Consider the following 22,273-nt stretch of genomic DNA (forward strand, 5'->3'; position numbering starts at 1 on the left):
GTTTAAGCAGAAACACCCACACATGCATTTTAGCAGGAGTAAATCCCAGGTGCTCTAATAAGGAAAAGAAGCCAGTGCAGGCTTCAAGCATCTCTGGACGGTTTTGGACTTACAGCTTCTACTCTATAAGGTATCAGCACATTTTCTTTTTTTTTTAAGTAACAGAAATTAAACTTTACAGACGCTAAATAAATCTGGTAAGTAATGCATCACATTCTGTTGGGCTGCCTTAACGTTGTTCTAAATTTCAAATATTTTGATTTATCGCCTTCTCAAATATTTTCTCTTCTAATTATACAAACACTAACGTATGCTTTATTTCCTATGCCTGTCCTTAAAATGATAATGATGATAATAACTTATAATAGTAACTGATGTATTATGAGATAAATAGCATTCAGTTCTATTTTCCCATATTGTGCTTTCTGAGGGCATAATAGGGGCAGTTCTCTGATGTAAGCGCATGGCTCTGTTTATGGGAATACGTGACCTTTAATAAGTTTTGTTTCATAACACATGCTTTAGCGTCATTTTGCAAATAAAACTAGTTGGAGTTAAATGAAGAAAGAAAAGAAGTTTGTGCTTTTTGTTTTGTTTTGATGGTTTTGGTTATTTTCTGGTCTTTTTTTAAAGCAAGATTTGTTTTATTTGGATATAATGCCTCAAAGATGTGTTTTACCTTTTCAATGGTTTCTATTTTTGATTTGTTTAAAAAAAAAGTATATATATATATATATTAAAATGTCTTAGAGGGAAGATCCTCAAACCTTTAAAAATGTTTTCATATAGCAATCTAGGTAATGGTGTTCTCTGCCTGCAGTGGTCGGCATCAGTCATAAACAGGAACCTGAGTTCATTATCATGGACCGGCAGGACTCTTTTGTTTTATTATTATCATATAACTTTATTGTCATTTCATTGTCACAAGTACAAAGCAACAAAATTAGCTCTCTGCATTTCACTCATCCTGTTGGGAAACAGTGGGCTGCCATTGTGCGGCACCTGGGGGAGCAGTGTAGGGTTAAGTGTCCCACACTGCCACTCAGGGACCCAGAGTGGCAGTCCGTGGGAGTGGGGCCTGAACTCAGAACCTCTGGTACCCAAGCGCAATGCCCTAACCACTCGGCCGGCACTTCCCTTTGGTCTGTGTGGAGGTAAAGACTGGTCTGTGTGGTCCAGTCAAACATGAAAGCCAACTAAGATCAAAAGGTTTATGTTGGTTTAGGCATAAAAAAGGGCAGAATTAATGTTCCTACCCAGTTGTTTTTTATGTTTTTTTTATGCTATAAGGATGGAGCATGAGAGGAAGCCAAGCTGGCAGAAGCAGTGTAATGGTTAGGGAAACTTTAGGTCCTGCCAACTGGTGGACTTTACCTGAACCAGTGCCACCAACCTTGCCATTGCTGCAGAAAATGAATCTTGGAGCTGGATTTCAATGCACATCTCCAGAGGTCTTGTTGAATGTATCTTGTAAATACCTCCATGTCCCATCAGTCTGCAGTGTGATGCAGTTCATTTAGCTCCTCCCACCAGTTCCATCACTTACCTAACTTTTGGTATTTGAGGCCAGGTTCACACCAGATCTACTGAACGTTATCAGAGCCAAACAAATATATCTCATCCTCATCTGCCAGAGGAATGTTCTCCCATCAGACCCTCAGATCTAAACTTTAAAAATGCGCTTACAGGCCAAAAAGCATCTTCTCGAGTTTAGCTGTCCTCCATGAAAGTTAGTATTTTGTAAACAAAGTCAGATTTCTTCTGAAATAGACTGCCCAATCTGATTAATGATTTGCCCAAATGTTTTCAATAATATATAGACCACAGAATGAGATTAGAGGCATCAGGATGATCCCTTCAACTGCCTTTTTTATGTTCTTTGGTAAATAATATATTCTGATAACCTCTTAATCATTTAAATTCCAGTTGGACAAAGTCAAAGAATGACATCAAATCAATGAAAATTTGTGTAATACTCTCACAGTAATACTAATGATTGTTTTATATGAATTGTATTTCACGCTCCTTAACAAAGAGATTAATGTAAGGTTAACAAATACAGAGCATAGTTAAAGAATCTTCCAAAAGGAGTCAACAAGGATTTGTTATTAAAAAGAGCTGCCAAAAGATCTTTAGTAAGGAAGGAGCATCGCCTGTTAAAAAAAAAAGACATTGTACTGATTAGCTGTCATCACTGAGGGTAGTGGCGGCCTAGTGGTTAGGGAATTGCGCTTGCATCCCAGAGGTTCTGAGTTCAAGCCCCACTCCCACATACTGCCACTTTGGGTCCCTGAGCAAGACCCTTAACCCCACACTGCTCCCTGGGCGCCACACAATGGCAGCCCACTGATCTCCAAAGGGATCCAAAGGGATGGGCTAAATGCAGAAAGTGAATTTTATTTGCTTTGCACTTGTGACTGAGTAATGGCAATCAAAAGTTGAATTCTAATTCGATAACATTTGCTGAGGAGAGGTTATTTGTGAGTATTATGTTAAAACTAAGACTTCCTTACAGAAATGTTTCCAATGCTCAGCATAAAAAAAATCAACAAAGGTTTGCTTTAGGCCCTGTGTTTTGCCTTTCTGAAATCAGCATTTTCTGCTGTACATTTGCTCAATTGAATTTGAATATGCATCAAAAGTTAGAAAAGACCTAAAAAGAACTTTGGTAAATGCTGGTAAAAAATCAATTTAAAATGAATTGAAAAAGCTTCCTGGATGGGAAGTGAAACATCTTCAAACTTGGAAACAAAATCCAGTGGATTGTTTTTTTTACTCATTTGGAACATTTGTGCATGTTTTACGATCATACTCTGTGTAATTTAAACCTCTAACTGTGCGAACGTGCTGCACATGAAAAACGCAGGACAGAATCTCGCCTCACTTCATTCCTGAGGGTTTTTTGAACATCATAATCTGATTGTGTTTTGGCCTACAAATGGAGATAAGTTTGTGGAACGTAACTGCAGTATGAAATATTTTATGCTTTTTTGATCTTTTTATTAACCATTTATTTTCCCTGTTCAAAAATTTCCCATGTGCAAAACACAAAGTTCTCATACCAACCTCAAATCTTAGTATATTTCCTTTAAATTTGATAAATTTAGACAAGATAGTGCTTCACTGTAAAGGTTTTACAGGCACAACTATGAAAAGGGGACCTGAATACTTCATTATTGTTACTGCTGTAAAATTCAGGGTGTTTTCTATACCAGCTTTGTACATTCCAGGGATTGCAACTTTTGCCTGACTCAAGTTTAGACAGTTTTCATATATTGGTAATTATTCTTATTAAATTTAGATCTGGGTCATTTCTTTTCTTTGTTAGGCTTTTAGTGAAAATAGAGGCCTTTATTTACAGTTATCATACAAGGAACAAGCAGGTTAGGAGAAGATGTGCAGCATGCCTACTCCACTCCTTCAACACACGGAGACCCAGTTTAGGTTTTTCTAACACATTATCTCCTTCCTTGTAGCTCTCACTGAATGTTTTGGGTAATTTTCCTAAGAAGGCGAACCTCTACCACAGTTCTAAGTCTTCTGCACCTGTGGCACCCTTTTTGTCTACATCCATCTGCCATTAACAATGTCCAGCCACCCAATCAGTGTAGGAGGAAATGAGCCCCATAGTGATAGCATAATGGTGCTATCACTACGTTTCACCATTATAGTGGTGCTAAGTTACCTGACTGCATCAATTGTGTGTAAATGTTGGCTAATAGTTCAGAAATGGGCCCATCATATTAGAGCTTCCTCTTTATTAATGGGTGTGTCCTCCATGTTTTCTCCAACAGCACCTTCACTATATTTGTAGTATTTATACTGAGGTAAGATTTGACATTCCTGGACTATATATAATGCCTATATTGGAGGTCTTCAATAGGGTGTCCACGACCCCTAGCGGATCCACAGAGGTACATGGGGTCGCGGAAGTTTGGTTGATTAGACTTTTTTTTCTTATTTCCCCCTGCAATTTTTTCCACTAATTGAAATGTCTTTAAATACACATTAACATGAATTAAACACACTTTAGTAAGCAGATCAATGGAGGCATGTCCAACACCTGTCCCATCAACGAGGAATCCAAATCAGAAATACTTAAACCTACTTTCGTTACATTTTTACATATGTAATAGAGTGACTATAGGACCAGTTTGATATAACACAATTTCATACCATATATATATATATATAATTAGGAGTCCCCGCTCCATCTCACCATCAGTTTGGGGGTCCTTGGTCTGGAAAACGTTGAAGACCCCCTGACCTATATAATTGCTAGTACATTTTTCTTGGGATTACCAGAGTACAAGGAAAACTGAGTACAAATGCATGTCTCAATGCTCAGAACTGTGGTATCATTTTCCTTCCACTTTGCAATTATATTCTGCTTTGTTGTCTATGGCATAAATCCCTTTTAAAGACAATGGCGTATGGTGAGGTTTGAGGCTTTAATGTGACAGAATCTATTGTAAAGGAAAAGTTCATAAGGTCTAAATGATTTTGCAACGCACTGAAAATATTGGTTTTAGGAAGTGAACCAAAACTGCAAAAGGACAAAATAGCAGTGTTGAAAAATTAACATTAACAGCCTGGACAGAAATAATAGTGAGTGCCAACAATGTTGGATTTTGCACAATGTTGCTCAAATTTTACACAATGTTGCTCAAATTAAGTTGAGTTGCAGGAAAAATCTAATATTTGGAGAAAATGATCATATGGGGTAGTAATATACAATTCAGACTTTTTTTGAGAGAGACCTTCACATGTAATGAATTCTGGGATTTTGCAGATTTGCAGCAGTGGAAAATTAACACTGAAAACTTAATCTGATATTAACGTTAACTTTATTTGAATGTCACAAACAAAAAAATCAAACAGAATTCGAAGAAAAAAAAATTCTCTCACAAAATTAGAGACAACTTTTTCTCAAACTTTTTCTCCACCGACATCTCAAAACGTCTTGAGAAGGCCGTTTCTGTTAAACTGTTGCTCAAAATATAGGCAAACTAATAGATAAAGCATGTAGCATCCATTGGTACCTGTTTGGGCACACGTTGCGAATCCACAACATTGAAATCAACCTATTCTCATTATGAGTGCGTGTGAAATCGTACGAAAAGTTATGCACCGTAATTTCGTACGTTTTGGACGTTTTTTTTCGTCGTATGCGCATGCACATCTGACGCACCATTCACGAATATAGAATATAAATTACAATTAGCCCTAACCCTGACCCTAACCCTAACCCTAAGATATAAAACAGCAAGCAACGTATTTGGAGACATGAATAAGTGATGATTGCACTGTTTTTCCCATTTTTACGCCCTGTCCGCGGATCTGCTTTTTTTTTTCTGTCTGCCAGCGAATGCGCACTGATGTGGTTTTTTGAGGAAAAACGTCCAAAACATACGAAATAGTGTGCATAACTTTTCGTACGATTTCACATGCACTCATAATAACAATATGTTGTTGAAATTGAGATGCCTCTGGTGAAAAACCCAGAGGAGATAAAATCTACTAATTGCCATGTGTCATATCTATACACATTCATGATTCGTCTTATGTAGCATTGATTTCAAAATAATGGAAATTGGTAGTGATACTTACATGAAATTGGTGCTTAGAAAATCTGTTTCAGTGACACCAAGGACTCAGCCATGTTGAAAGTGAGTCAGCAGTGAGAAACTGTTTGTTGCAAATGCACAACTAAGTCCTTCTGTTGTTCTTCTGAGTAACAAAATCTTTTAAAATATGGTTGTGGAGTAATTAGCTAAGTGGCATTCAGCTGTTGCAAATCTGCAACATGTGCCTGGAGAGGGTTAAGCCCTTTACTTTTAAAATGTCTTATAATACCATACACAGTGAATAGAAATTACATTTATCACACCAGTCTTCTCATATGGTAAATCCAATGCTCAGTTATAACTATGAGAAAAAATATAGGAACTTTTAATTTTTCTTTAAGTCCACAAAATAATACACACACAGGTACCAGCTGTTCTCTATAGATGAATTTAAGGAAGATGCAACAAAACTGATCTACATGGATCTTCTGCTCACCAGGGAGAGGTTGTCTAATTCATGCTTGTCCTTTAGTCTTGTTTCAGGATGTCTTTGTATGGGAGCTTTTTGACTGAAGATCAGTTCACATGCTCCATATGCCTGGATGTGTTCAACAATCCTTCAACCACACCATGTGGCCACAGCTTCTGCGTGTCCTGCATCACTAGATACTGGGATGGATCTCAGGTGCGTGATTTTTGAAGCTTCCTTCAACTGAACTGACTGTGTTTCTCAGTGTAAGCATATTATAATCATATCTATGCAGCATTTACGTTTCTAGTGCCCAACACTGACATATATAATATAATCAAGGGACCAGTTGTTGAACTGAAACACTGTTCAAGACATTTCTGCCATTGATATGGATTATATTTACCATCATATTGTTGTCCTACTGTGCAGAGCAGAAAGGAAAAAAGTTGAAGCACCAGTAACAGTAACACACCTGCTGCCGTTACAACAGATGAATTAGAACAAAAAAGTGTTAGTATAATTTTAGCTACTGTTTCCCATCATTTGGAGAGACATTCATCACTTTTAAACCCCAGATCAATACCAAATGGGCCTTGGCTCACAATGAGCTTTTTATGCGGAAGTAGCGTCGGACATATGAACACCAACTGGGCTTCCCATGTAGGTCTGTTTGGGTATGAAGTGGAAATTAGGAAAATTAGCTTAAACTGTGCAACACATCTATAACATATTTATTTTTTTAAATTTTTTTTTATTTATTTATTCATTCATTTCATTGAATACAAAAAAAAACAGCCTATCAAATTTTTGATATACTAAAAAATAAAAAATACACCTCCATCCATACATACCTACATATCCATCTGTATACATTACATACATATATACACACAGACATACTACATATGTATTTCAAAATTTTAGTTACACCAATAATATTTAGACCATAGTCTGGTGCAGGTTTGCAGGGATCTTTCAATTACACCATGTTTTACCTGGCCAATGGAGTAACATGCTTGTTTATGAACGTCTAGGCAGAGACTTTACTTTTAACCTGGTCAAAAATCTGTGCAGGGAGCTATAGATATAGATTAGTGTGAAAAACCTCGAGTGGCATTCCCACCGCATTGGGCGCTCAATGACTTTAAGAAAAAGTGGATTTCGGTAATCTCTTTTTAATTATTTTTCATAGAAAGTTTTGATTAAACATGCGCCTCCCTTTGCTCTACAGGTTGAATTCAATATACATGTACTGTATAATGTTAAAGGGAGGTGTTATTGATTAAGCCATTTACGTTTTATCTAATCAAAATATACCCACTCCTCTTTCTGTGCTATCCCGCTTGTCAAACAAATGGGTATCCTTTAATACAATAATTGCCATGGATAGCACTAAACTAAAGGACACATATTGCAAATCTATGCAGGCATGTTAGCATATGTTAACACTTTTAAACCTTAAATTTAAATATATCCCCATGAAGCAGGTGAGTTTACGATGGTCAGTATAATAAATGGCTTGATTCTAAATATATCACTTTTTACTATTCTATTTTAATTGCTTTATCCATATTGTTACTTTGCTGACACACTTACCTTCTTTTTAAGCCTAGCAAAGATTAAGGTGGATTTAAAGCAAACGCATTGTATGCATGACAAAAATAGCCTTTGTGTTTTTCTCTTTTAGATGTACTGATAACATATTTTTGGGCTGATCAGTCTGGTTTTTATTTTAATTTGTGGAAGGCAATTCATACTATACTTTACTTGACCTATGTATCTCCTCACATTTCTAGTATTTTACCTTTTATTAACCTATTTTATGTGTCAGCTGCCCTTTTTGATTTGATCTCGTTCCCCATCCTACCATCCTCTTCCAGATTTGCCAGTGTCCTTTGTGTAAGAAGACCTACCAGAAGCGACCCGACCTCCAGATCAACAGGACTCTTAGAGAGATAACTGATCAGTTCAAATCTATGAGAGGTGGCGGGTCGGTGAAGGACAAGAAAGGACGAAAGGGAGGACACAAGCATCACAATTTCATTGAAGAACTAAAAATGAGGATGCCCAAACCACCACCAAAGGAACATCTACAACTGCCAACCACAGCTCAAACCCAAGGTAAATCAGCCAAACTACTTTGATTGAGCCATAAAGCTAATGGTAAAGGTGGTTACGCCTATGAATATGGACAAAAATGATGGGACCCCCTAAACTTGCTAGTGAACCACCTTATGGACAAAGGACATTCTTTTGCGGAACAGGATGTTCACATTTTGGATAAAGAAAATATGTTATGAAAGAAAAAAACAACCTTAAACAGAGGGGGTGGACTCAGGTTCCAGGTTTCGAAAACTTACAATGCAGCTATTGAGTTAATCTCTTCCCGTTATCATCGCAGCCCCCTATTCACCCAGGACAACAATCCCCTTTAATGACCGACCTTTCAGACAGAAAGGTATGGGGTATTGCATGCTAACAAAAGAAGCCAAATGAGCCCCATTCCAAAGGGGTGGACCCCTTCGTCTGCTCCAATTTCCATGTTTTCAAAACAAAAACAAGGCTTTGTTGGGCTGCGGTATCAAACCGCGAACTGAGTGATATTCCTGACATTTTTTATTAAAAAAAGCTTGCTGGATGGGAAGCGAAATGTCTTTATACTTGGAGAGTGGATTGCTTTTTAGTTTTTTGGAGTACCCCTAAACTTTGACAACCTTTTGAGGCAATTGCTGTAAACGAACGAATTCCTGTAATTGTCAATGAGACTTCTGCTCCTCTCAGCAGGAATTTTGGTCCACTCCTCTTTAGCAAACTGCTCCAGCTGTCTTAGGTTTGACGGCTGCCTTTTTTCAGACAGCATGTTTCAGCTCCTTCCAAAGATGTTTAAAATGATTTAGGTCACAGCTCATATAGGGCCACATCAGTTCAATGTTTTCCTTAGCTTTAACTTGGCAGCACATTTCTCTCTGGAATCCCTTGATAGTCTTAAGATTTCATTGTAACCTGCAGAGGTTTAAGACACACTTTCCCAAATGAAGCAAAGCAGCCCAAGAACATAATAGACATTCATCCATGTTTCATTGTAGGGTATTTGTTCTTTACTTTATATACTAAATTTTTTCTGTCAGTGATCATAGAGGTGATATGCTCTCAAGTTTTTATCACCTGTTACTAGGAGATTCTCCAAAAAGCTTTGTGGCTTTGTACCTCAACATGTAGTTTGACAAATTTCTGTCTGGCCTTTTATGATTTGATTTCAACACCCATGTCCTTTATTGTCTCCCATTAAGTCCACTTTGGCTCAAAGAGTGAACGTTGGTGTGATCTGACACAGATGTTCTTTGTGTAATGATCTCAGAATATTGGACCCAGAATTCGAGGCGAGACAGGCAGTGGGAAAGTTCAAAGCGTTTATTATAAACAAACAGGTACGCGGGACTGCTCGTCTGCTGCGGGGCGGATCTCTGCAGGGATAGGAGAATGCAGGTCAGTTACTGGATGTGGAGCTGAATACGACTTGGAGCAAAGTCACTGACCTAAAGTTCAGTCCATTCGCGAAGAACGTCAGAATCCCGGAGGGAGGTTTGACCGCAGATGCGGCAGGTGACGCCCCCAGAGTTCCTAGAGAGCGGGCAGCAGACGCTGAGCAGCAACAGAGTCCAGAAGGGAAATCCAAGGCCGAAGTCAGGAGACAGTTCCAGGTTCAGAAGCCGGTAGAATCCAGGATCAGACAGGACAAACAGAGCAGACAGGGGCAAGGCAAAACTTGTGATCCTCAAGGCAGAAACTGGTCACAATCGGGAAAACAGACAGACTAAAGATTGACAGGAAACGTCTCACCAAAACACACGAATAACCTGGCGCTGATGGGAGGCAAACACACAACTTAAATAGTGAGGAACCAGGTGGAAATGATCAGAGATAATCAGCCGCAGAACCAATTAGACAGGGGAGCAAGGAGCCAAGGATAAAACCAAACCATCAGCGCCAAGATCATGACACCTTGAGCTTAAAGTTCACCTTTAATTCCTTTATAAGTTTTGCCAGGCTCTTTTGTTACAGTTCTATTAGTAGTATCTGTATCTTTAATCTAAATTGGTTTCCTCCAGCAGCCACATCCAAGGAGGCATGCTACAGTTAGATGAATCTTAAATTTCTGAACAATGTGTACAAATTTTAGTCAGGAAAATCAAGATGCTTAGAGATGGTCTTATAGCCTTTATCTTTAACATGCTTGTCTATAGTTTTCTTTTTTAACCTCTTGAGACAATCCTTTCTTTGGTTTCCTATGGTCCATGTTGAGTGTGGTACACACCATGACACCAAACAGTACAGTGGATACCTGTAGTTCTATATAGACCCACTGACTGATTAAAAGTTTGTGATGCTAATTAGTGGAGAGACCTTGGTTTAACTCAACCCTTTGGACACATTAGTTTCAGTCTTTTCTAGTGTTACCATCATTTGTGTCCAGGCCTGTTTCCTCAGTGTATTTTTAAAACCGCTCTGTTGAGCGATAATTTAAAAGCAGTGCTTTAATTAGCTTGTTCTGATTTATTTTTTTTATTTACAGTTACTTTTAATTTTTTGATTTTTACTTTTATAATTTTTTTTTTATTAAATACATTATGGTTTACATGTTAACAATTTTGCTATATTATTTTAATTCTCAACTTTTTATATATGAAACGTTACTGAAATGATTTAGGAAATAAAGGTTTTTAGATTTTCTACTTTAAAAAACTCAAAAAATAAAACATGAAAGGCCTTTTTCTTTCCTGTGACTTGTTTTGCTGCTGGCCCCAATGGTCGGCAGTTCCTTTTCTCTTTCACTGTCTTGCTTATTGTCCCAGCTGGTAAGCTACCACTGTGTTAATTCCATGCTTGTCGTCAAAAAACCAATACAAGCAGCAATCCAAGGTGGAAATCTAATCTGCATTATGACAAACCTCACAAAGATGGGAATCTGAATCACAGTAAATATAATCCTGGGACTAAAAGAGCAAAAACACATACATATGTGCACAGGAAGTAGAACATCTAAGAAAAAAGAGCTAAACAGCTAAATAAAGTTTTAGTCTTTACACAATGTCCTCCTTGGTTTGGTTAGGTTTACAACCATCTGTCTCAGGAATACCATTTTCCAAACATGTCAGAACACCTTTGAGGGGCTTGCAGATTTAGAATCAGCTCATTTCACATTCTCCAGGGTTATGTTATCCAGAATTGCTGGAGCTCTGTAGGAATGCTGAATGCTCTCCAATGAATGATGTTGATACTAATAAATTCTATAGATGTTACATATTAAAATAGAGGGATAACTGCCATCTAACATCTTTCTCACCTTGTCCTTTTAATAGCCCGATCTTTGCCAGGTGTGTCCATATCGCCTTCGTTCCCACTGGCCACACCCCCAATGCCGTTATCAGTTCCAAACCATCGGGCCTTTTCCACGCTGAGCCACAGTCCGGACCATCATCATCAGAACAACTTTCATCATCTCTCCTCCACTATGATTGCCCGCAACCACAGCCGCAGAAGGTTCACCCTGAGTGGGCCAGCTAGTAGCAACGTCCCTCTGTGTGAAATTCATAATCGAGGAATATTGGTAAAACACATTACCTTGTATTTCATCCACCTATGCTCTCTATTACATTAATCAAAGCTTTATTTCATATACTGACTCATTCCTTTAAGGTCTCTTCTGTTTTGACATAAATGTTTTAATATCAGGCTGGAATAAACCAGCTAAATGCAAACTGTAGTTTTCAAAAGATAATTTAATATTATTTGGTTTAAATAAATATCTCTTTTAAACCAGTGTCACCCTATTTTAAGACGTTATTTTCCCTTAAACCTCAAAAATGATTGTGTAACCAGCATTATGCCATTGAGCCTTTTGCTTCTATGAGTTTATTATCAGTCAAATCAGAAGATTGTGCCGCTCCCTTCGCCATATTGCCAGTCTGTCTCTACAAGTACAGTGAGGAAGCAACTGGAGAGTTTGCAGGGAGTTTACAGAGCAGAGGAGCTTTATGGGATTCTACAGCGCCTCTTCAACCATAGCGTGAGCCTGGAGACTGATCCAGTGATGTGGAGGACCTCCTGCCTTGTTCCAGTATCAGAGAAAACTCAACCAATGATTATAGACCTGTTGCCCAGACATCCCGGATCATGAGGGTCCTAGACAGACTCATGTTGGTCCACTTCAGCAAGCAAACAAGCAGCTACTAGGAGCCCTTTTGTTAGCTTACCCCCATGGGGTTAGAGTTGATGAGGCCATCTTACACCTGCTCCAGCAAACCCACTGTCATTTAGACAAGGCAGGCAGCACTGTGTGGATCACGTTCTTTGATTTCCCAGTGTTTCTAACCTGATTTAATGTGCAAGATACTTCAGAAGACTTAGTTGAAGGCCATAACAATCACCTGGATCAAAGACCACCTCACATATAGACCACAGGTTGTATGTGTGAAGGGTCAAATTTCTAATCAGATAGTCAGTAGCGCGGGAGAACCACAGGGCACGGTACTCTTACCATTTGTTTTTACTCTGTACACCTCTGACTTTCAGGACCAGACAGAGCCCTGTTGCCTCCAGAAATACTCAGATGACTCTGTATTCCAGGGGGTCTTAAACCGGTTCCAGAAAGGGCCGTGTGGCTGCAGGTTTTCTTTCCACCCAAGCAATGGCACACTAGACACCATTTATCTCATTAACTGAGTGCAATCTGAACATGATGACTTGATGAGATGAATGGAGTCTGGTGTGCCATTGCTTGGTTGGAAAGAAAACCTGCAGCCACATGGCCCTTTCTGGAACCGGTTTGAGATCCCTGCTGTAGTCATATGGTGTATCAAAGACACACAAGAAGCTGGTCAACCGCATTTGATATAAAAACAATCATCGGATCCTGAATGTAAACAAGGGAGATGATTTTCAGATTTCAGAATAAATAGAAATAAGCTGAATCCAATTGGAATATGAGAAGTGGTGATACTGGTGGAGGAATATATAATATTCTTGTTCATCTGGAAACAAATTAGACTGGAGACAAAACTGTAAACTGTCTACAAGAAGGGACAAAACAGACAGTACTTCCTAAGAATCTTAGGTCATTTAGTGCTTGCAGAAAGATGCTACGTATCTTCTATAACTCTGCTGCGAAAAGTGTGATCTCTTCTGCTATTATCTGTTGGGGTAACAGCATCAGAATCAGAGCCAATGACTTAAAAAAACTCAACAAGCTAATAAAGAAATTTAAAGAAATTCCTGTACAGAATATTGTCAGAATATTGTCAATTCAAATAAACATTATTAATCCACAAAGGGAAATTCAGTTAAAGAACAAAGTGTGTCTTCAGTTAGGGGCTTATTCAGATCAGATGCAAGACAGACCACTACAGAAGATTTTTCCTGCCAATTAGTTTCTACAACAATTAATTTCCCTTAGTTAGTTAATGGAGTATTTGTTTCGTTTGAACTGAATTTAATGTCAGTAACATTGTTCCTCTTTTTTTTTTCTTGAAATCACTCTAAAACATATTTTCTTTGCTTTCAGCTTTATTGTAAATCAGACCAAGTGTGCATCTGTCCTGAATGTGAGATTGAAGACCACAATGATCATGACACTGTGACCATTGAGACCGAGTGGGTGGAAAATAAGGTAGGAAAAAAAAAAGGTCCTGCTAATGTTTAAAGCAGCCAAAACTCATGGAACAATGGCCATTGGTTGTTCAAGGAAGCACAGAAAATAATTTCTGCAGTGCATCTGATGACTGACAGCTGATAGCAGCAGTTCCCTTATGTAGAAAATAGAAATTTCCACTTAAAACATATCTTTAAATCAATGGTCATAGTAACCTGTTGTACAGGGCATAGGTACCTTCTTATGTAATGCTTGATTGAGCTTTGTGATATCATGGAAACTGAGAGCTTACACTAACAATCGCAGAGCTTACAAAACAATGAGTGACTGTACAGTGCAAGCACAATCTCATCATTACCTTTTTTTTTTTTAAGTTAAATCCTCTAACAGCCATAGTGCAGAGAAACAAACACCTTTCAGTGAATACTCCTTAAAGAAAGAGTTGAGATTAAAACGTTACTGTTAAGGGCTTTTAAACAGTAATTTTTTTTTACCTGAAGCTTCTAACTCTCTTAGCAGCTAATGCTACAAACAATCAGTGCCTCACATGCTAAACAACTAGTCGGGTATAAAATCTAGACATTATCTTTCTACATGTTGAAAAATCTCAAGTCTACTATTTTATTTTGGTCCATAAGACAAATAATCTATGCAATCTTGCCTATTTTATTTATACAATAAAACATATTATAATCCCTAAAAGAAATTCAGGTTCAAATAATCTTGAGGAGGTATTTTCATCCATCAGATATAAAGGATCATTGGAAAATAACATAGAAATAAACTAAAAACAGAAAATTATTTGCTGATTTAGAAAATACTTATTTAACAAATATGAGAAATAATTGCAAAGGCTAAATGGCTGAATTAAAAACAGTGTATTGGGAAACCTATTAGAATATAATAAACAACAACATGCTGAAAACACAAACACAAACTAAAACCTTGAGCTAACAACCAAGGAAATGACAGGCCTAGATACTGTGGGAAACATATTGACTGATAATGACCTGAAACAGCAACCATCTTTATAAAGTTTGAACCATCCCTTTAATGCATCAGTCATGTTCATTATGTCCAGACATATGTTTTATGGTTCAACAGCCCTTGTTCTAATGGACATTAAACATTTAACCATGTTTAGTTCTTTTTCTCCATGTATATTGATGCTGTTTCAGATAACAACCAAAAATCAATTTTAATATATGTTAAGATAAAGCTATGAACTAAACAACGGATAAAACAAATTCTGGAAAAGAGAAAACTAGCTTAAAAACAACCTGAATGAAAGAAATGGATGTATATAAGTTGGCTGAAGGTGCAGTGAATCCAACACATGTCTGGGTGTGTTACAGGTGTTGCTGAAGGACTCTGAACAGCAGATCCAGGAGATGATCAGCCAGAGGAGGAGAAAAATTGAGGAGATCAAGATGTCGGTGGCAGAACTGGAGGTAACACAAGCTTGCACAAAGCAAACATGCAGAAATTATGGTAAAAATTACATGTTTGGATTATTTCAAATTCTTTTTTCTCATTCGATCATTTTGCTTTAAAAGGTTTTATTCCATTTTTAGCTCCCTAGATTACCTCTTAAAGTTTAAGAGAATTCATGCAGCATATATTTTAATTACAGTAGTAGCCATTCAAAATGTCCCTATTTTCCTTGATGGGTCCTTGGCTGGTCCCTACAATTCGATTCAGTTTATTTCTATAGCGCCAATTCACAACACATGTCATCTCAAGGCACTTTACAGTTCACCAGATCATACAGTCAGATTAATTCAAAGTTTCTATCGAAGGAAAACCAGCTGATTGCATCGACTCATTGACTGGAATGCAATCCCTAACACTAAGCATGCTTGTAGCGACCATGGAGAGAAAAAACTTCCTTTAACAGAAGAAACCTCCAGCAGAACCAGCTCAGCGTGAGCGGCCATCTGCCGAGGCCGACTGGGGTTCAAGAAGACAGAAGCAGACATAGAAAAAGCAGCTGTAAAAGGAGGCCCCATCCAGGAAACACACAGCCAGGCAGATGAGCCCCGAGCCAGCTCCCATGTCAGGGGATGGAGAGAGCATATCCAGCCAGTCACAGTCAGAGAAACAGGACTACACTGAAAAACAGGCAGATCTCCAACATCTATTTTAAACATCAATCTTTGTACAAAAAATTTTCTTTCTGTCATGGTTTGTGGACAATAAGATCTAAAGAGAAGCTTCATCTTCTGGTCAAACCATGTATTTCTGTGAAAGGTTGAGTCAGATTTAAAAAAATGTGCATGCCCAAGAGAAGGAGGGGTCACTCCAGTGGCTGGAAGTTGGAAGTGATTTTGCTGGGAGATGCAATGAAGTAGGCTGCCATTTGGGAAGGCCCATTTTGAATGGCTGCTACAGTACTGTTAATGTTTTAGTCAATAATTGTAGGGTTTTAATACCTCCTCAGATGGCGGTGGAGAGGGAGACGTCAGGCAGCGTGTGTCTCTTCTCCATGTTGGCCTCTGCCATCGAACGCTCCCAGGCTGAACTGATGGAGGTGATGGACAACAGCCGCAGGGCCGCAGAGCACGAAGCAGACGCCATGATTCAGCACCTGGAGAGGGAGATAGAAGAACTCCAGAGGAGAGAGGCCGCCCTGGCTGACCTCGCCAAGTCAGAGGACCACGTACACTGTATCAAGGTGAGTCAGAATTTAAGGCTATTTCAAGGAGAACACTCTGGACATTTCTTTATGCATTTGTAAATATTCTCTAGACATTCCCCAGCCTGTCCAGACCTCCAATCACCAAAGACTGGTCCGCAGTCTCTCTGAATCTTGACCTGGGAACATCTACCGTCTACAGATCATTGGCAGCCGTGGTGGAGAAGTTCCAGGAAGATCTAAAAAATGTTCTAGAAAATGGTTAGTGCAAAAGAAAAATGGCTTAACTCTTCACAAAGAGACCAGACTGTACTTGCAGCCCTAAACTTATATAAAACATGGTTATCAAACTGTAGGAACATTTCAGCTTCTATTATTAAAAGTTAAACACTGCCCTCTAGTGGTTAAATCATGTTATGAACTTTTTATTTTGATGACCTTAGGTCTGAAACTTTTTTAAAGATCAAATTAACATGAGACTAGTATCTATTATTCTGCCAGTTTTCACATAAATACAATTAGTACAAAACTGGGAAACTGTAGTAACATCAGTTACATGGATTAAATTTACCTCCTTGTTTGCTTCGCTCTCTGACGTCCTTTTTGTTTCTGCCTAGGTTTTCCCTCTCCAGTATTGGAAGCCAGTGTGGTACAAACAAAGCCCAGTGAGTTTATGTTCTCATAAAAAAAAAAGTAACATTTCCTTTGACTAGGGAATGATTTTTGGATGATAATTCACAGTTAAATGATTTCTTTTAACACATAATTATTTATTTTGTGCTTGTGTTTTTTTTTTTTTTTTTACAGGAGTAAAGAAGATGCAAGAATATGCATGTATGTTACATTCAGTTAATTGGAACTATCCGGTCTTATTCTTTATAAATCTAAATTTAAAAGAGAGTTTTAAGAAACAAGATTGTGTGAAATCAATTTTTTAGAAAAGTTAAGAATATATGCTTTGCAAAGTTCTGCTAATTATTATATAGTGATTATGCACCATGACAAATAGTGACACCTGTTTAGGTAGCTGTGACAAAACATTAATTTTCTATGGAATTGATTTTTCCTATTTTTTCTTGTATATTATGGGTCATCCAGGGTCATGTGTTTAAGTCAATTTTGATCATTTGGGGAGCAGAAAGTACAGATGTAGCAAATGTAAAGTGAAAAGTTCTTAGAAAAATGAATTCTAAAGTAAAGTGGAGATAACTGGTAAAGCCACCTAACTTCAGTAAGAAGTATTTGTATTTTGTTGCTTCGCAGCACTGTATATTACTAAGATCATCTACTTTATAAACTTTATTTTATTGTTTATGTTAGCAAAACTTTTTTTTATTAAAACTAGACGTTATTATATTAAGAGCTAATGCTTAAAGATAATTATAGCAATGTGTTTTACACCAATCTACAAAAAAGGATTCCTATCATGGAATCATGCAAGTGTTAGATAACCATACATTCTCCTAATTAGTCAAATTTCTGATATAAACTTATTCAAAATAATATCAAATTAAAATAATTTTTCATATGAATGCCCTGCTAAAATGCATGGTTGAGTAAATCACAAGTGAAATAATCCTGAATACGATGTTATAATGAAAATAACAGGATATTTAATTTTGTTTCATTTTTGTTCATAACAGTGGACGTTACTCTGGATTCCAGTACAGCCCATCCCAGACTGCTGCTGTCAGAAGACCTGAAAAGTGTGAGCTACCTGTTCAGAGGTGTTTTTTTTTTATGTAGCCGTTAGAAATCTTTGCTAATAAAGAGTTTTTCTGCAGGTTTGGTGTGGGGATCGACACCACCATGTGCCAGACAGTCCCGACAGGTTTGATAAAGTCGTCTGTGTCCTTGGGAGAGAAGCAATCTCTTCTGGAAAACATTACTGGGAGGTAAACAGCTCTTCATATCAGCAGTTTGGACAGCCTGGTATAAAGATGCCATGTTGCATGAAAATATGCAGCAACATAAAAATAAATCTTGTACATTGCCCAAAGCTACAGCTGTCTTACTGGAACGTAATAGTTATGTCTAGAAACTTACAGGTAACTTGAATAGAATTTACAGATTTTCTTTGTGTGAAGTCATCACAGCAAATACAGAATACAATTTTCATGCAATATTACGCATGCTGCTTTCATTCTATCCTTATAAGTACAGAGGATTTAAACCTTGTTTGCAGGTTATTGAAACCTAGTGGCTTTCTCAAGAGCTTAACTGGTGCTTCCATTTACTTCCTGTAAGCTACAGTGAGGAAAATACGTATTTGAACACCCTGCTATTTTGCAAGTTTTCCCACTTCACAGTATGGATGGTGTTGTTGGGATCCTACCCTTAATTATTCTTCCTCCAAACACGGTTAGTGGAATTATGACCAAACAGTTCTATTTTGGTCTCATCTGACCACATGACTTTCTACCATGACTCCTCTGGATCATACAAATGGTCATTGGCAAACTTAAGACAGATCTTGACATGTGCTGGTTTAAGCATGGGAACCTTTCGTGCCATGCATCACTTCAAACCATGACGTCTTAGAGTATTACCAACAGTAACCTTGGAAACGGTGGTCCCAGCTCTTTCCAGGTCATTGACCAACTCCTCCCGTGTAGTTCTGGGCTGGTTTCTCACCTTTCTCAGGATCATTGAGACCCCACGAGATGAGATCTTTCATGGAGCTCCAGTCGGAGGGAGAATGACAGCCCTGTTTGGCTTCTTCTCTTTTCTAATAATTGCTCCAACAGTGGATCTTTTTTCACCAAGCTGCTTGGCAATTTACCTGTAGCCCTTTCCAGCCTTGTAGAGGTTTACAAATTAGTCTCTAGTGTCTTTGGAGTGTTGTTAGTAGTTGTATTCTTACTCATTCTCGATTTTTTTATTTAGATAATGTCTCACAGTGGATATGCATCTACAATGACAATTTCAGAGCCCTCCATGATTTCTAAGTGGGAGAACTTGCAAAATAAGAGGGTGTTCAAATACTTATTTTCCTCACTGTAAGACATGCATTTATAAAAGGTTAATTTCACATAAGTACAAGTGGTAAGGAAAGTAGCACATCATATCCGTTGACAATAACTTTTAGGTGCTGAATTAATTCTATAGAATTAATTTTATTTACCCTTAAAGGAAGTAAACTGTAGTTTTTTTTATATATAACTTGAGAAGGATGTGAAAAGTAACCTGTATTCTGGAAAATAACAGAGTTTTCTTTTAAAAAGAACCAGTTTGCTTTCAGTAAAGTAACCTTTAAACCCATGGACTTAACATAATTTTGTTAAAGTCACTAGAGATTTTTTTTGAAAAAAAAAAGCAAGCTCAAGGCCAAGTAAAGTAACCTCACATGTTTTAGGGAAGAAACGTTTTACATAGTAACCGGTAAGCTTAATACATTTTAAAATTAACCTTTAAATGAGGGCTCTGTGAAAGCTACTGTAATTATAGGGTTTCCACCAATTCCTTTAAAAAAAAAGGAACTCTCCCATTTTTAGGACCAAATATGAGTGTCTTATTAAATTTAACTTTATGTGAAATGTTGGCAAATATCATTTTCTACACAAAAAGGGCAAAAAAAGGACATAACATTGAAGACAATGCCTAGCGAAGAATCGTCCCTTATTTGTCTTATTTTTAAATAACCTGTAGGTTCTGTGGTATATTGTATATATTAATTGTTACCTGTAACAAGTCTGTAGATAGGATATTATATAGATTGCTAAAATGTATATTTGAGAAGTTTTGTATAAATTTACTGCCTCTCAAATGATGTCCTGTTTAATGGTAAACATGTGCTTCCTGTGATCAGGTGGAGGTGAATGGAAAAACTGACTGGGATCTGGGCGTGGCCAGTCAGTCAGTCAACAGGAAAGGGAAAATTGATTATACCCCAAACAATGGCTTCTGGTTTCTCAGTTTAAGAGACAGGTGAGTTTAATTTGACAAGACTTTTTGACAAAAGTAAATGTATTTAAATTCATTTTAGGAACTTTTTAATTCCTCAAAAGACCATGGGTTAATTCTTTAAGATCTTCGTCTGTCACAAACTGTCATTATGTTCAAAAAGTCTCAGAAAACATGAACAGAATTCATACATAACTACATTCAAATAAAAAGATCGATTAATAGCTACTTTATGGTAGTATCAAAGTGTGGGAAGAGATATAATATGACATAATTATGGGAAAAATACAGAAATGATACAAGGAAAACTGGAAATCATGGAGAAAACCAACTGCAGTAAGGATACAGAAATATGAAGACCTTACTGACAATAATAAACCCTGAAATAACCAAAACACAAGCAAAAGCATCATGGCAAAATAAACATTACCTGTGAACTTTAGTCCTGGGATTTTCCTCAAGTATTTTACAACTATATCTGCTACTTTGTTTTTACAAAACAGTTTTTTTTTATACAGTCATTTTATTTAAAATTGTTCCATGCAGTGTTTTGTAGTCATGCCTAATTATCTGCCTAATGAACAAAAAGATGGCATTTACTGTGACTTTGTTCACAGTAAATGCCATCTTCACTTTATCAGATCACTTGGATAACCTGGACAGTTCCATGTTAAATACTCTTAAATAATGCATCTGTAGGCAAACAGAGCAGAAAATGATGATGTTTTTTGTTTTTGCCCTCAGACACAAATATGCATTTCGCTCTGAGCCTTGCACAGACGTGGAGATTAACCTCCGACCGCATAAGATAGGAATATTCGTGGACTACGAGAAAGGAGAGGTGAAAATAAAACATATCCTTTCCTTATTTATATGGAGAAACTAATTAAACCAGGATGACAAAGGGTTGGATATGTTACCCTGATGTTAAGTTAGTTAATTGAACTGTATGTCATTTTTTATTCTTTTCTTCTCCATGCAGGTATCTTTTTACAATGTTGAAGCCAAAGTCCACATCTACACTTTCCACGACATCTTCACAGAAAACCTCTTCCCGTTCTTCAGCCCCTGCACTAATAAATCAGGGAAAAACGAAATGCCTCTGATCATCACTCCAGTAAACATGATGGAGTAAAAGCCGACATGTTTTTCTTTAAGTTCTTTAGATTTATCACAATTTGTTTTCTGTGGCTTCCTTCTTACATCTTAAAGGGAATAAAAATGTAAGGAGATCATTTAACACTAACGTTTAGAAGAACTGTTCCTGGAGTTGTAGTCTTAGGAGAGAACATGGTTAACAATTGTTCTGCCTTTTTATTGAACTTGCCTAACTTTCTTTTGGAGTATTAGCTCTAACTTTTCAAAAAGTTACCATTGTCTGAAAGTTAAATTCTCAGACTGTTTTTCTTTTTTTTTTTCCTTGATTTGGTGTCCTCTTTTGTAATATACTCTACCTTCCCTCCACCTTACATTACATTAAATGTGCTGTATGCCATTAATGAAGTATGAAAGCTGGATAGACTTGTGTACAGAACATTTCTAATTATGCCTATTATATAGTTTTTGTTCCAATGTTTTATTCTGTTAAATTTAAAGGAGAGTTCAGATGTTTTTGAACTGGGGTTCTGTTGGGAGGTTTCTAGCTGTCAATCTACAATGATGCATAACTTTAGAACAAACTGTTGAACCAATGCTGACTTGCATCAGATGGATGTCACATATGGACCTTATATAGTATAATTGGAAGTCTATGGTTCCGATTGTTGCTATGTTAACTGGTTATATAAACTAAAGCAGGATCCACTCTGTGTTAGAAGTTGCCTCAATATGGGTTGTACCTGAGCAGAACAATTTAAATAGATTATTTTTCTAGAACCTATTAAGTTCCTGTATTAGGGATCCAGTTTTTTTTTTTTCAGATGTGGGTTGGATTTATTTAACCCAAGTGTAATGAGGTAATTGTAAGCCTGTATAATTTCCATTCAACCCAAATAAAATCTAAATGGGGCCTTCACACATGTTGATGGACTATTTACACACATCAGGTT

At 37.3% G+C, this 22,273-nt stretch overlaps 1 protein-coding gene across 1 annotated transcript; it reads left to right on the forward strand.

Moving 5' to 3' along the window:
- On the forward strand, nucleotides 1-22,239 carry LOC119784391 (E3 ubiquitin-protein ligase TRIM7). The gene is made up of 15 exons (XM_038286420.1): nucleotides 1-130; nucleotides 6,100-6,252; nucleotides 7,920-8,160; nucleotides 11,400-11,647; nucleotides 13,601-13,705; nucleotides 15,043-15,138; nucleotides 16,128-16,361; nucleotides 16,436-16,583; nucleotides 16,940-16,987; nucleotides 17,130-17,156; nucleotides 17,966-18,030; nucleotides 18,107-18,217; nucleotides 20,131-20,249; nucleotides 20,970-21,066; nucleotides 21,208-22,239. Exons 2-15 carry the CDS (start codon nucleotides 6,112-6,114, stop codon nucleotides 21,358-21,360), a joined length of 1,833 nt encoding a protein of 610 aa, XP_038142348.1. The 5' UTR covers nucleotides 1-130; nucleotides 6,100-6,111; the 3' UTR covers nucleotides 21,361-22,239.
- Nucleotides 22,240-22,273: the final 34 nt, after the last annotated feature.

This window comes from Cyprinodon tularosa, unplaced genomic scaffold, assembly GCF_016077235.1.
Source record: "Cyprinodon tularosa strain WSP-4 unplaced genomic scaffold, ASM1607723v1 ctg225, whole genome shotgun sequence".
Lineage (NCBI taxonomy): Eukaryota > Metazoa > Chordata > Actinopteri > Cyprinodontiformes > Cyprinodontidae > Cyprinodon > Cyprinodon tularosa.